Here is a 15,226-nt window from a genome sequence, read left to right on the forward strand (position 1 = left end):
TGAACCAGTTTTTAAGGCAGGCCCATGTTTAAATATATTACAATAGTCTAAATAGGATATTACCAGACCACAGGTAAATGATGGCCAAGCTATTACCATCCAGGTCAAGTCACAGCTGGTGTTATCAACCAAGGTGAAAAAAGGCACTTTCAGCCACAGAAATCACTTGGGCCTTTAATGACAGTACTGGGTCACTAAGTACCCCTAAATTGAAAGCCAAAATATTTTTGGGAGTGTGACCTCACCTAGGACAGGCTGCCCAGCATTCAGCCAGGTGGATGACCCACCAACCAATTCCATCTTGTCTGGAATTACATCTCAGCTTGTTTGTCTTCATCCAGTCCACTACCATGCCAAGGCATTGGTTCAATCCGTGTCAGGGCACACAAGACCTTTCAAGTTCCATCAACATGCATTCAAAATAATGATGAAATCTGCAAATCCTAAAGTGTGGTCTTCAAACCTACCTTAGATTTTGGGGGAGTAACCTTCTCCTTTCTAGGTGTCTCCTCTGGTAAAACCGACTTTACTTTTGGAGTCCTACTTTCATTTTTTATCATTTCTCCTTTTGGAGTTCCATTTTCTACTTTAATACTTTCTGATTTTTGCTTCAGCACAGCCAACTTGGAACTTGGCTTTGAGGGCAACAGCTTATTCCCCAAATCCTTCCTCTCTTTACTAACAGAAGACTCAGGGTGCTGACTCAATGTTTTTGTACTTTCTGAGCAAACCTGGTCCTTTGCAGAATTAGGCCTTGTGTCCACAGTTGAACTGGCAGGTTTTACTGGAGAGAGAAGAACATGTTGCAGATTAAAAATTAGTGCTACCACCTCAGCCTTGAAAGTTAAATTACTATTTTGCTGGATAAAAATTACCTTTAGGAGCCTGTTTATGTTTTTCTGCTTCAACTGGACTAGTTTTGACTGTTGAAGGTATCTGTTTCTCATCTGGATCTTTTCGAGGCTAAAGAGAGATGTGCTCATGAATAACTATTATGATGAAGCTATTACAAACAGGAAATAGGAATCTATTTTTGTAAATAAACAATCAGTCTGAATCATTTTAAGATGATGTCCAATTCTTTTGTTGAGTTTTAAATAAGCTAAATACCAACTGCAAAGTATTTTAAACAGTCTGTATTTAAAACTCGGTAAAACAAATGGGAAATTAACTGACTTACACTTAAGATGTTTAGGGAAGTTTTTAATGTTTGATGTTTTATCATGTTTTTAATGGTCTGTTGGGAGCTGCCCAGAGTGGCTGGGGCAACCCAGTCAGATGGGTGGCAAATAAATAATAAAATTGTTGTTGTTGTTGTTGTAGTATATGGAGTGGATTATTTTAAAGGGTGGTGACACTGTCCTTTAAAATTCAGGCTTATTGGCAGAAAGTGCCAAGAGATTATCACAAATTCATAGTCACTACTGAGTGCACCCATCCCAATCAAAACAAGATTGTGCTCATGCAACACAAGGTCATCAGATGAACTTCTGTATTGCCACATTCATCTCTACTGCATGAATCATTTGAAGCTATAGCCTATGACATGCAGCAGAATTTGGTTTCAACCAGAGGTTTGTCGGATGAGCATAGGACAGGAGTTGGCAACCAAGCCAAACCTCTGCAATAGTCCTCAGCTTGGGTCCATCAGGAAGAAGAGTTTGGAAGAGGCACACAAAGAGAAGCAGGCTCTTTCTCAAAATAAAGAAACACACCAGAGATAACAAAGCCTTCCACTGTCATACCCACATCATATACAAGGTGACTATGATCCACTGTCAGATTTCCACTTGCACCCACCCTTTGTGAAGTAGTTGCACAGAGCAACCAGTTCATAAGATGTTACCTTTTTCTTCTTTGGTGTTTCATCCAGCATGGCCAGAGTTCTGGCAAATTCTTCATCTTCATGCAGCTGCCTCTCCAACTGAAATAAGTGTGTAATGCATCACAATTGGTATTGATAAGTAAACGGACAGTGCTAAAAATCAGAGGATTACTATGCTACCTAAACTAGGGGTGTTACTGAACTTTGTAATTCATTGCCTTGGAATATAAATCTTCCTTGCCCTTGACGATTCTTCCTCAACTCAATTTGATTGCAATACACGGCAGAGAAGAACTATGTTCCTCTTGCCACCAACAATGGTCCCAGATTGCCGTATTGCTGCTATGGTAGTAAGCCAAGCACCAGCAATGCTGGGAAATGTAAATCAAAGTGGTCTTCACCAAGAGCTGGGAAAACTACAATCGCGACACCTGGCTTGTTGCGTAAGTAGCACGAAATGGGAAGGTATACCTGCAGATCAGTGATGGGACGGAGTTTGAAGGGGTGCTTGGGGAAGGAATTGGACTATGTCACAGTCCTATGGTCTGATTTAACTCACTGGCTCAGAAGACAACAACCTCCCCCCTTTTTGAGGAGGCAAGATAATTATCCCAGCATTTTTTGAGCCAATCTAAGGAAAACCAAAGGGGGGAGGAAGTACTGCTCATGGATAAATTTAAATCAAGCGTTAGCTAACCACCACTACACCACAAATAATTTCATCTAATTCTTCTTGCAAGTAGCAATATTAAGTCGGTTAGCTGGCATTTATAAACATGACAAATCAGGTCCTCCAGCTCCTCAACTGCAACCCCACCCATTTTTGGTACAACCTGCCTGAAATTGTCAGAGTAAAGTTCGCCACGGCCGTGCCCGCTTTCACCCTAAATGCGTCACACTGTGACTTTACTGCGCAGGCTATGAGAGGAGGGTATTAACCGGAGTGCAGACTCCTTTTCAGTATTAGGAACATGCTTCCTCATGGCAACCTTCTGGGGCCTGAATACCAGTGGTGGGCATGGCTAGAGGCTAAAAGCTGGTGTAGCAACAGACCTTGCCTTTGCACAACAGGATACAGTCAAGCCATGCAAAATTCAGAGATTTCTAGGCAAGTACCTATCCATCCATGCAAGTAAGAAGCACCATCACAATTAAGGACACATTCAAGCCAAGCAGAAGCACACAAGGAAGGGATTAAGCAGGACCAGTGAGGGGTATGCCCTGGAGAGAGTCTCAAGGGCCAGGCAGAGAGGGCTGAGGGCCACATTTTGTCCCTTGGTCTGAAGTTCCCCACCCCTCGTATAACACAACACTTCCTCAACCCATTTCTAAAAGCTATTTTCTGAAATTGCTTTCTTTCCTAGAACAAATACGCACTCAAGTTTCAGTCAAACACAATAAGGAAAAAACAAGTGAATTTCTCCTTCATTCCGCCCTTAATGCAATAAATACAGCATTTGCTGCATCCTGCTATTATCAAATATCGTTTCTTAAGAGGAAAGCTAATTTGTTCTTGCCAAGAGATTTATTGATAAGAGCTGTTCTGCACACATTACACAAATCCAATCTTTTGGCAACAATGAGATCAAAACTTGCCTCAACGCATGATTCAGACAGATAACTTTATAAGCAGAAGAGTGCCACAGGGTTTACTTTTATGCAATTGTGAGGCACAGAAGGATATTTGGACCAATGAATAGCATTAATCTTTCTTGTTTTCCGTATGAAGCTGAATGCAGACAGGCCCAGCAGCAAAAGCGGAAGTCAGGCAAAGAAGTGAAAAGTTCCCATCTATAGTGCTTTGGATCATTATTATTTTCTTTAAAAAAAATCTTAAACTTCACTAAAACTAAACCACCATTCCAACTTATCAATTTCTTTAACATGCTATTTAAACATGGCATACATAGTTGAATATTTTAAATGCATAGAGAATGTTCATTTTTAGTGAACAGGATGGCTTTTGATCTTCAGCGAAATCCTGATAATCTGCAGCTTCTATATTTCACCATGAAATGCTCAAGTTTCAGCACCAGCAAATAATCCTTTCCTTTTTCTAACACTGTATTCTGACTGGTAGCAGCTATTGGTGTGGCTGTGCCAGCAGACAGGAAAAGTCCCCTTTCCTCTTATAGTTGTGGGGAGCTACAGGATGAAACGCCAAAAAAAAAACCTTCTAACTGTACCAATGCAGCCAATGCAGAAAGCCAAGTCAAAACAAGTATATATAAAATTTCCAGAGTTTCACATTTTACATATTTTTTCAAATATTGTATTTTCAGTAGATTTCCACTTAGCATAGGATATTTTCCATCATGGTCCAGAGACTGCTTTTGGTCACCTACTCTTAACAGTTTCAGAACACCTCTGGAGGCCTTAAATCTCTGTGCAAGACCAGAGGACCCAGATCTCACTCAACACCACTCGTGGTTTTCAATAATAATAATAATAATAATAATAAATTTTATTTATAACCCGCCCTCCCCAGCCAAGACCAGGCTCAGGGTGGCTAACCACCAGTAATAAAATTGGCAGGGCTGGCTAATCCATAGGTTGCAGCTGTCCCCCCCCCCCAGTCTACAACAGGGAAACACCAAGTAAGAGTAAAACTTCCTCTGAGCTTAGCAAATACTTTCCAAGTATGCTTATGAAGCCAACCAGTCAAGGCTACCCATGAGAGCCAACCACTTTTTAAAAAAACCTCCCCTTATCAAGGGAATAATTTCCTTTGAAGATAGCATGACTGTGCAAGGACTTTCTCTAGTCTGCGAGGCACAACCTTTGTCCTATACAGGTCTTTACAGTCTTAGATGGTTACAGAATTAAATAAAGAACACAGGAGTCTTTCTTCTTTTATCATATATTAACCCTAAAACTAAATACTGTGTCTTATTCATGTGGGTGGCAATATCTATGGGGGGACAAGGCAATTTCTTATTTGTTGTGACTACTCCATGTTGTGAACTACTACTAGGGTCTAGATAGAAGAATCAAATTAAACTGAGAAAGGGGAAGAAGGAAGAGGAAAGAAGATTCAACCTAGAAAAATGCTATAGAAAAAGGAAGGTTCAGCAGGAATGGCTGTACTGCAACAAAACAGGCAAGAGGAGCCTTTCTTATTTGTTATCAAGGAAAACTATGCTAAAAAAGCCAGCAAAGTGCACATGCTTATTTGTCTGTTGTTACCTCAGTATTCTCTTCAAGCTGTAGCTGCCTGGCGACAGCCTCATCATCTAGTGTGGGATCCCTGCTTTGTGACAGCTGCACCGCAAAGAGAGAAGAATCACAGGGGAGCTCACAGTGAACCCATTACTTAGACAAGCATCATGGAATAATGAATGAGAAGGGAAATCATAAAGCCCCAACCTAAATGCCTGTGCTTAAAACAAGAAGCAAGTGGAACAGGAATTGTACAGGGAGGAAATCTAATTCTAGGTGATAAAGACGTTTTCAAAACAACATTTCAGAGAACCCAATGGCAAGAATATTGATCACATATTTTAGTGTGCCCACATATTGATTCTGGACATTTGTCACATTTTATTGCACAACAATGCCACGTTCCATAGGCAGACACCAAAAAGCTAGGCAAAGACAAGGAAGAGAGAATTAAGGGCTTTGCTTTCCTCTTCTTCCTGACTGGCACAGACTCAAAGCGCATGGTACTTCAACAATGGAAAGTCAGCACTCCCCACACAACAAATGGACTTATGTTTTGCATTCCTTGCCCCAATCTGAATTGGCCTTGTATCAACATGAGTGTAAAGAGGACAGATATGAAAGTATCTGGTCAGCTTGTCTTGAGATTTATGGTCAATGGTTGTCAGTAGCAGACACTGGTCAGTCACACCATACATTTATAGAATTCTTGTATCACTTTTAAAAGTCATGAAGGATCCTGGGAACTGTAGTTTGTTAAGGGTGCTGGGAGGCCAGAATCCTTAACAAACTAGTTCACAGGTTTCTCCAGGATGGTTACACAGTGCCATAAAAGCACTTTAAATGCATGATGTAGCTGTGAACATCGTTTCCTATTCCATTCATGCATCTTAAATGACATAACCCACCTTCCTCATCTCTTATTTGTATCATAATCTCTCTTCTTTTAAAACGGTTATTCTCTTTATATAGGGAGCAGTCTCCCTCATTTTCCTTAATTGGATATTACGTGGCAAACTGCCATTTCCAAAATCCACTTAGGGTGCTCTTCTCACACCCTAATAAAAGGAAGTCTAGATGACACACCAATAGTTTCTTCATGAAGTTCATGAACTTTTCTGCTCATAAGCACACATCAGCTAGAAGAGTCACCCTCTTGCATTACTCACTTCTTTTCGTTTGCTTGACACCAGTTTCTTCTCTGATCGCTGAATGCTACCAGTTCCAAAGTAATCGATTACAGAGGTTGGTGTCAGTTTTACTGGAGATAGGGGTTTATTTTTCAGTTTTGGTTTGGGATCAGTCTTTGATGCTCCAGATGTCCCAAAACGAATAGCCACAGATGTCCCATTTTCCTTGGGTTTGGGAGCGACCTTCTTATTAACAAAGTCCTCTTCTTCATCTGCATGCCAAAGAAAGAAAAAAAGAAAGAAAGAAACTTAATTACTCCTCAGCACCAAAACACCAACCTGAAAGTAATGTTTCCTTACTATGGAAATATATATATTTTAAAAATGCAAAGGGCCCAAGGTCTCAACCTGGTATTAGGGCTCTCTCAACCATTTCCCCCTCACAGAAAGAAAAACATTTTCTTGGGTATGGCCTTGGAAGATAGACCCTATGCAAAAAAGATGGAGATTATCTCCATCTATTTGCACAGGTGCTGCTTTTAGAGGCTGCACCCTGAAAAACTGCTGCACGAAGTGCATAACTCCACTCTGCACAATGACCTGTGGTCCAAAGGGTCTTTGGTAGTGAATGGCTGTTGGGTCTCTAGCAGGGTTTATACCATATGCAGCCTTTCAAAACAGGGGTAAAAGGGGAAATCTTGTCTGCCACGCATTTAAATCTGGGTGCTTTCAGTGTTCACATCTCCCCTGCAGAGACCTTGATCAAGCCCACAAAGCTCATTCCTAGGCCTGACCCCAACAACCTTTAGTGACATTTCAAGAACCAAGCTAATGTCCATATTGAACAGCTGTGTCTTTGGCAGCAATCATTTCTGTGATGAAAATGAAGCACAGCCTGTCCTGAACGTGGAGATCCTTCTTGTGACATTAAACCTCTTTGCTTGGTCATCACCCTGTTTTCAATGCTATGTGAGCAGGCCTTTTCCTCCAGAGATGCAAGAATTGCAAATTATACAACCCTCTTATCTGAAGAGAAATGTTAAAACCCTGAGCTGCAATAAAAACATAAAACTGATCGACTGAATCTGTTTAAATATTAGTCCCATTTTATTACTTCTCCAGAGAAATTAAAACAAACACAGACATGTCTTCATATCACAGCAACAGCCATCCTGGCTACTGCGTCTTGCTGCCCATACACTATGATCATAAAAATAGCACGTGCAATTCCTAATACAGTAACTTGTATTAAAACCGCTGAACCAGCTTCCAGGGCAGAAGAGCCAGTGAATCCTTTGGTATATGAGAATCAGTAAGATTTTATTCTGCTCTCTGTGAACTTTGTTTTCAGTGTTGCAGAATTTCCAGTTTCCAATAACCACCAGGGTCCTTCCTCAAAAATCTTCCATGATCAATACTGTAAGGAAAGTCTGATCTGGCAAATAGCAAGCAGTTTTGTTGAAAAACAAAGCTACCCACCAGCTCCGGAGACACAAAACCAAACCGACTAAGGAAATGCCAGAGCTCAACGGGGAAGAGGTAAAGAGGTGGAATGGATCTTTTGCTTTAAATCACAGTCAATTGATTTCCCAAGACACTCCAATGACAGAGGTTTGGTGGGATTACAAACTGTTTTCATGTGGATCTATGCCTTTCTCTATGGAAGTAAATGGAGATCTGCATTTTATTCCCAAAAATCCATGGTAGTAGCAGAAGCCCAAACTCACCAATGACTCTAAGGGTAAGAAGGTTCTTGCTGGTGGGTGACATTGATCCCATCTCAGTGTTCCCTGGGGATCCACATTCTTTTTTCTAACACCACCCTATGATTCCTATTATAGCCACCCCCAAACTGTAAAGCCTGCCTTTACAAAAGAAATATTGTTGCTCTCTTGGCAGATATCATGCCCTCAGAAGGGATAACAATGCCTGCAAATTGCAGCCAAATCTGGCAGTAAACAAAAAAGTTATTGACTTTTCATTTGCTTTTTAGCAAAAATAAAACTTCAGAGTGCAACACATAAAAAGCCTTGGGCATATTTACCCAGAGTTTGGAAGCTTGCAAATTTTATTCACTTCTGTGGAAAGGAAAACAATTATTGCCAGAACTAAATTCTCTATTATAGTGAATGGGGACCAAGGAACTTTGCTTTCAATCCTGAATGTTGAGCTGAGTTGGAAAAATACAGAGCAGCCAAAACAGAGAAGGTTTCTTTCCAAAGCTATTTATTCAATGTGGCAAAAGCTGGCAAAGCAGGTCCCTCCCAAACCTACAATTATGACAGGTGGAAAGGGCCACCTCAGTCACATGGCATCAGCATGTCAGATGACTGACAGTGGGTGGCCCCACCCACTTATTACACTTGGCCTGCAGGGATGAGTAAAGATAGGTATTTGTATAGAAAAAATGGGTAGATAAAGCATAGTAAAGTTTTGATACAAGTGTACTTTATCAAACAAATCTGTCAAAACACTCAATTATTCATTAATGAACAGTCAAAAAAGCACTCGAAGAAAAACCACAGCCCTTGCAAATTAAAAGCCACTTATGAAACTGAGCAAGGTTCAGTGCAGCAATAAGAGGTCATCTTCTACAAACAACATTCAAGGTCCCATACTTAGCTAAACAGTGGTGCATGTGAGTTAGTGAACACGCTCAAACATTTGGATGTCTCCCAATATACTGGGCTAATTTACCAGAGACTAGTTAGAGACAGAAATATTTATAAAACCACTCTGCATATTCCCATCACTTGTGAGAGACATTATGTTCTGTCTTAGACAATCAATAACCTAAAAGGGAAAAGAGGCTGGTTTAACCAAACACAGTAATGATGAAAAGTGTTTCATGAGGATTTAAATGATAAACCTAATGACCTGTATGGCACTTCCTACATTAAAGAGAGAATACAATTTTTCACGTGATCATCACACACTTTAGAATTTCATCTCCAGGAAGCCAAGTTCAAGAGAAACTGAAATGGCACAGGCCAAGAAGACATTCATCTCATGTTTGCCTGACGATTTTCAGAAAGTACTTTAGCTATAATTCGGAAACTGCCAAGCAACGTCATTCAACACAATAAACCATTTCAGATGCAAATAGCTCAAGGACCACCATTTATCTGCTTTCAGGACTGAATCCAAGCAGACAAGTTAAGAATGTCCTGACCTTGCCTATTAGATCAGATTTTTTTAAATCCACCTGTTTTCCACAACTACTATTCAGAGGAACGCTTCCTCTGAACTTAGAGGTGTCATACAACAACCATTTATAAACCTACTCTTCATAAATCCTCCAGAGCTTAGACTGTTTGGTTGTAAAAGAAAGAAAAAACTTCAAGTCAGGTCAGGATTGTGTGAAAAAATATTTATCTCTGCTGGAAACAGTGCCAAAGGTGCAGTGATGCCTCCGTTCCGCGAGTCTCTTCGTCTTGCGGTTTTTTCGTCTTGCGAAGCAAGCCCATTAGCGGCTTAGCGGATTAGTGCTATTAGCAGCTTAGCGGATCAGCTGATAAGCGGCTTAGCGGATCAGCTGAAAAGCGGCTTAGCGGATCAGCTGATAAGCGGCTTAGCGGATCAGCTGATAAGCGGTTTAGCGGCTTAGAAAAAGGGGGGAAGGAAAAAAACCCCAGGAACTCGCAAGACATTTTCGTCTTGCGAAGCAAGCCCATAGGAAATTCGTTTTGCGAAGCACCTCCAAAACGGAAAACCCTTTCGTCTAGCGGGTTTTCCGTCTTGCGAGGAATTCGTCTTGCGGGGCACCACTGTACACCCAAAAGGATTACGCTGGGAAAATTAAAATAGCTTTTAAATTGAGTGGTATTTATCACTGCTTTCAAAATGCACGTTATTGGGCCAGAATGAATGAGATTGAAAGCAGGTAAAACAGTTTCCCATTTCTATAATACTGTACATATATACAACACAGCAGAAGGAAAGGAATCAACAGTCTAAAAGACACAGTACCACAAGTCAAATCCAAGGAATTTCTTTTTCTGCAAGGTGAGGGACCGAACAGTATAGCAAGCAAAAGATGGTCAGTTTCTCAGCAGATACAGCCCATGCTCAGCACATTCCTTTTCTCCTTCCGGGGAAAAAACTACAAAATCGTGCTTTGCACAATGGACAGCAGCAGCAATCATTTTACTGCTGCCACTGCATGGTATTTTAAATGCAATGCTGCAATCAGTTTGCTTTAGCACCAGAACAGTGCTATTTAATTTCTTTTCCTCTTCATTTGTATCAAGCTGTCTACAACAGCAAAACACACTAAAAAGCTTCAACATTAATGGCACTAATGAGCCCACTGTTTCCTTTGGACAACATACCCCTCAGCAGAGCAACAGTCAAAGTCAAAAGAGAAATCTCCAAAAAGTTTAAGAACCAATACAACTGGGCTCCATGAATTCCTAAGGCTGAACCAATTAGCCAGAACCCCATGAGCACTTAAGGAATTTGTATTTTCAGGAGTTAATTAGCTGATCGTGACAATTACAAGATTTTACAATACCCAGTAATTTGAGATACTCCAGCTGATGGTCCTAGAACCATGAAGTCTAGAGCTGGCCCAGAATGAAGCCAATAATAATAATTTGTATACCACCCTCCAGCCATAGATCTCAGGGCAGTTCACAACACAAAAATACAAGATAAAACCCCCCACAAAGTACATAATAAAAACAAGAACAAGAACAAACCAATAACCCACCCTCACCCCCAATATAATAGGTCTGGAAGACCTAAACAATGCTTCAGATCTGCTCAGTCATGGAGTCTGTAGTGCTGTAAAGTGGTTAATATAGAAATCAATTATGCATTGCAATATCTTCTTTCATTTATTTCAAGGCTGAGACATGCCTATTGACAGTTTCAGAGTAGCAACATCAATTGTCTGTAAAAAAAACTGCTGAGCCAGAAGACAGATCAACCATACACAGCTGATCAGTATGTGTTTCAAATTAAGTCGTTAACTCTAACTACAATCACTAGATAAGAATACCCTTGATGTGCAACCAAGACACTCCACAATTAACCTTGACCAAATGTTTTCTGGCACGTCACATGCAGAAATCTTTAACTACACCACTCAGGTTACCTAATGCAGAACACCTCTGGTTGCCTTACTCCTGGGCACATCCCCAAGGACATTCTATAGATATATAGTTATAAACACACACAAGTCTAAAGAGAACATACATCATGAAAATTTCAAAACCCTTCAGTCCAAAGCTCAGTGAGAATGGAAATTAATTTTCAGTTTCAGTCATCAAAAATAGTCAGTTTTTCATCAACCTTATTATTCCCATTCTTGGTGCAGATTTATCCACCTGTCATTTAGCTTGTCTGACATTACACCCCACAGTGTTTAACACTCGTTCCAAAAAAGGGTGTTCTGCTAAAAATATAGAAAACTTCACGTTGTTACAAAACCATGCAGTTCTTTGTTTGAATAATTATACTAGAGCCATAAACAACCATTCAACCTGGTTTACTGTAGAAAGTATAAAATGTTTTCATACTTAAAAAAATTAACCCTCTTTTAGACCACAAATGGCCTAGACCCTATCCACCCTATGCATTTAAAGCATACTTTAAGCAATCATGGCTTTCCCCAGAGAATCCTGGCAACTGAAGTTTGTTAAGAGTGCTGAGGGTTATTAGGATACCCCATTCTCCTTACAGAGCTACAATTCCCATAGTTCCCAGGCAAGAGGGACTGACAGTTAAACCACTCTGCAAATTGTAGTTTTCTGTGGGGAATAGGGGTCCCCCAACAACTCTATTAACAAACTACAGTACCCAGAATTTTTGGGGGGTGGTCATGACTGCCACTGCTTTAAATGTAAAGTTTGAGAATTCTGGCATGTTTTGGTCACAGTCAATCATTTGAAAGAGAAAAATCTGTAAGTAAACAAACTGGGTATATGTTTCTTGGGCAGGTTAAAGTACAATAATATCATAGTGTAGAGGCAAGTTTATTTTTGCATTGCTTCCATGAACTTTTAAAAGCCTTTTTACATAAGCATTTTTAGTACAGCGCAAACCCCACATGAGCTGCCTTCAGGCTGAATTCATTACCTGTCTCTGAAACATAAACAACAGGGTCCTTCTTTAGAATCACATCAGGTCTTGAAGACTGTTTTCTATCTGGTGGCTTCTTAGATTTCTTCACCACCTGGACCTCCTCTTCAGAATCTGCAATTTAGCACAGTGCTATCATTTAATTCTGCCATATCCATCTAAAGAGGAAAACATCCAAAGAAGAGAACAGCGATTCTGCATTCACTTGAGATTCTGACTAAAGCTCCCTTCTAATTCAGAGACAAGGAACCTCTGATCTGCAGGCCTAAGTAGGTCCAGCATAATCCCAACTTGCCCCACAAGGTCATTTCCCCAAATCACCTATGTGACATTAGGTGCAGGCCAGGACGTGACTCCAAAAGAGCAACTAGGAGCTTCAAGTGGGCTCCTAATGGTTGCTTTGCAAGCAGGTCCCACCAACTTGCCAAAATTGGCCCACAGGGATAGGAGAAATAACATATAGCAGGCCAGGTTTTGCATTTACATTGAAGCAAACTTGTACAATATATAAGAAGCCTGTCACCTTTTTGTACTGTCTTAACAGCCTTTAAGAACGATTCTACTCAGTCAGTTGATGGAGGTCCAGTCCACAAAAAAACTGCACAAACTATTTGGAGTGAATCTCTTTATTTATTGTTAAAAAAAAAATCTGAGTGCATGTAAGAAGTTGGTAACAGGGCTGAGAAAGACCTCTGCCCAAGGGCTTGGAGAGGCATTGTCAGTTAAACTGGGCAATACTGGGCTGAATGGGACAACAGCCAAATATACTGTAATGCTCAGCTGTTCATATAAAAGAGGCAGATATACAAGCCTAAGAATGCAAACCTAACCATGTCTACTCAGAAGTAAATCCTACTGAATTCAGTGGAGCTTATTCCTAGGTACAGTGAGGGGGGGGGAAGTATTTGATCCCCTGCTAAATTTGCCCATTTGCCCTCTGACGAAGAAATGACCAGTCCATAATTTTAATGGTAGGTTTATTGTAGCTGTGAGAGACAGAATAACAACAGGAAACCCCCCCGAAACCAGAAGACAAAAGTCAGCGATTGATGTGCATTATAATGAGTTAAATAAGTATCTGATTCCCTATCAAGCAGCCAGATATCAGGCTACCTGGTATCTTCACTGTGTGTAACGAGCTGAGATTAGAAGCACCTGCTATAAGGGAGAGGTCTTACCTGTAATCCCAGCTCGTTACATTACCTGTACAAAAGACACCTGTCGACAGAAGCAATCAATCCAGCAGATTCCACAGTACTGTAACCACCATGACCAAGACCAAAGAGCTGTCCAAGGATGTCAGGGACAAGACTGTAGACCGGCACAAGGCTGGACTGGGCTACAAGACTATTGCCAAGCAGCTTGGTGAGAAGGTGACAACGGTTGGTGCAATAATTCACAAATGGAAGAATCACAAAATAACTGTCAACCTCCCTCGGTCTGCGGCTCCATGCAAGATCTCATCTCGTGGAGTTGCAATGATCATGAGAGCAGTAATGAAGCAGGCCAGAACCACATGGGGGAATTTGTCAATGATCTCAGAGCAGCTGGGACCATAGTCACCATGAAAACAGTTGGTAACACACTACGCCGTGAAGGACTGAGATCTTGCAGAGCCCGCAAGGTCCCCTTGCTCAAGACAGCACATGTACAGACCTGTCTGCAGTTTGCCAATGCACATTTAAATTACCCAGAGGAGAACTGGGTGAAAGTGTTGTCGTCAGATGAGACCAAAATTGAGCTCTTTGGCATCAACTCAACTAGCCGTGCTTGGAGGAGGAGGAATGCTGCCTACGACCCCAAGAACACCATCCCCCCATCAAACATGGAGGGGGACATAATATGCTTTCGGGGTGTTTTTCTGCTAAGGGGACAGGACACCTTCACCGCATCGAAGGGACAATTGACGGGACCATGTATCGTCAAATCTTGGGTGAGCACCTCCTTCCCTCAGCCAGGGCACTGAAAATGGGTCGAGGATGGGTATTCCAGCATGACAATGACCCAAAACACACGGCCAAGGCAACAAAGGAGTGGCTCAAGAAGCAGCACATTAAGGTCCTGGAGTGGCCTAGCCAGTCTTCAGACCTTAATCCCATCAAAAATCTGTGGAGGGAGCTGAAGGTTCGAGTAGCTACACATCAGCTTCAAAATCTTACTGACTTGGAGAGGATATGCAAAGAGGAGTGGGACAAAATACCTCCTGAGATGTGTGCAAACCTGGTGGTCACCTACAAGAAATGTCTGACCTCTGTAATTGCCAACAAGGGTCTTGCCACCAAGTACTAAGTCATCTTTTGGAAAGGGATCAAATACTTATTTCACTCATTATAATGCACATCAATCTCTGACTTTTGTCTTCTGGGTTTCCGGAGGTTTTTCCTGTTGTTATTCTGTCTTTCACAGCTACAATAGACCAGTCCATAATTTTAACGGTAGGTTATTTCTTCGTCAGAGGGCAAACAGGCAAATTTAGCAGGGGATCAAATACTTTTTCCCCTCACTGTAAATGGGGTTAGGATTACAGCCCTAAACATTAACTCTATGCTATGGAATAGCAATATTCACCATGTGACCTAAGAGTCGTAATAGATACCATCACTGTAGACACACATTTTGCCTAATTTATGACTGAAAATTATTTCATTTGGGAGACGACACGTGCCAAGATTTTGTAAGCCTCTCTCAAAAGAATCTCTAGCAGAGGAAAGTTATCTCAAAGATGGAAAAAACATAGCAACAGAAGTCATAAGTCTTACCTGAATCATAGATTATCCTCTTTTTCTTGTTCACCTGTTTGTGCCCAGAATCCTCTCCACGAGATGAATTCTTCACCTAGTTGAAGTGGTTTCTTAGTTACTCATGCAAACAATTCTCCCAACATTAAATCTTGTTTACCAAGTACTACCTTAAGAGAGACAGCCCAATAAAGTTCATTGTTGGATCAAGGGACTGTCACATACATCAACAAATTAAAAACAAAAAAATGACATGAGATGGTCTCTGAATTCTGGAGTGATTTATTTTT

The 15,226-nt window shown here is 41.0% G+C and overlaps 1 protein-coding gene across 2 annotated transcripts in view; it reads right to left on the reverse strand.

Moving 5' to 3' along the window:
* RFC1 (replication factor C subunit 1) overlaps positions 1-15,226 on the reverse strand; it is a 37,154-nt gene that overhangs the window by 18,222 nt on the left and 3,706 nt on the right. The window contains exons 3-9 of one of the 2 annotated variants that reach the window (XM_081875672.1): positions 14,958-15,033; positions 12,196-12,312; positions 6,154-6,386; positions 5,012-5,086; positions 1,847-1,924; positions 876-963; positions 468-784 (exon numbers count right to left, since the gene is read on the reverse strand). In XM_081875672.1, coding sequence (XP_081731798.1) covers positions 468-784; positions 876-963; positions 1,847-1,924; positions 5,012-5,086; positions 6,154-6,386; positions 12,196-12,312; positions 14,958-15,033 — 984 coding nt within the window. The remainder of the gene's footprint in view (positions 1-467; positions 785-875; positions 964-1,846; positions 1,925-5,011; positions 5,087-6,153; positions 6,387-12,195; positions 12,313-14,957; positions 15,034-15,226) is intronic. The other variant, XM_081875673.1, reaches the window with a different exon arrangement.

This window comes from Podarcis erhardii, assembly GCF_964252035.2.
Source record: "Podarcis erhardii genome assembly, chromosome: 9".
Taxonomy (NCBI): domain Eukaryota; kingdom Metazoa; phylum Chordata; class Lepidosauria; order Squamata; family Lacertidae; genus Podarcis; species Podarcis erhardii.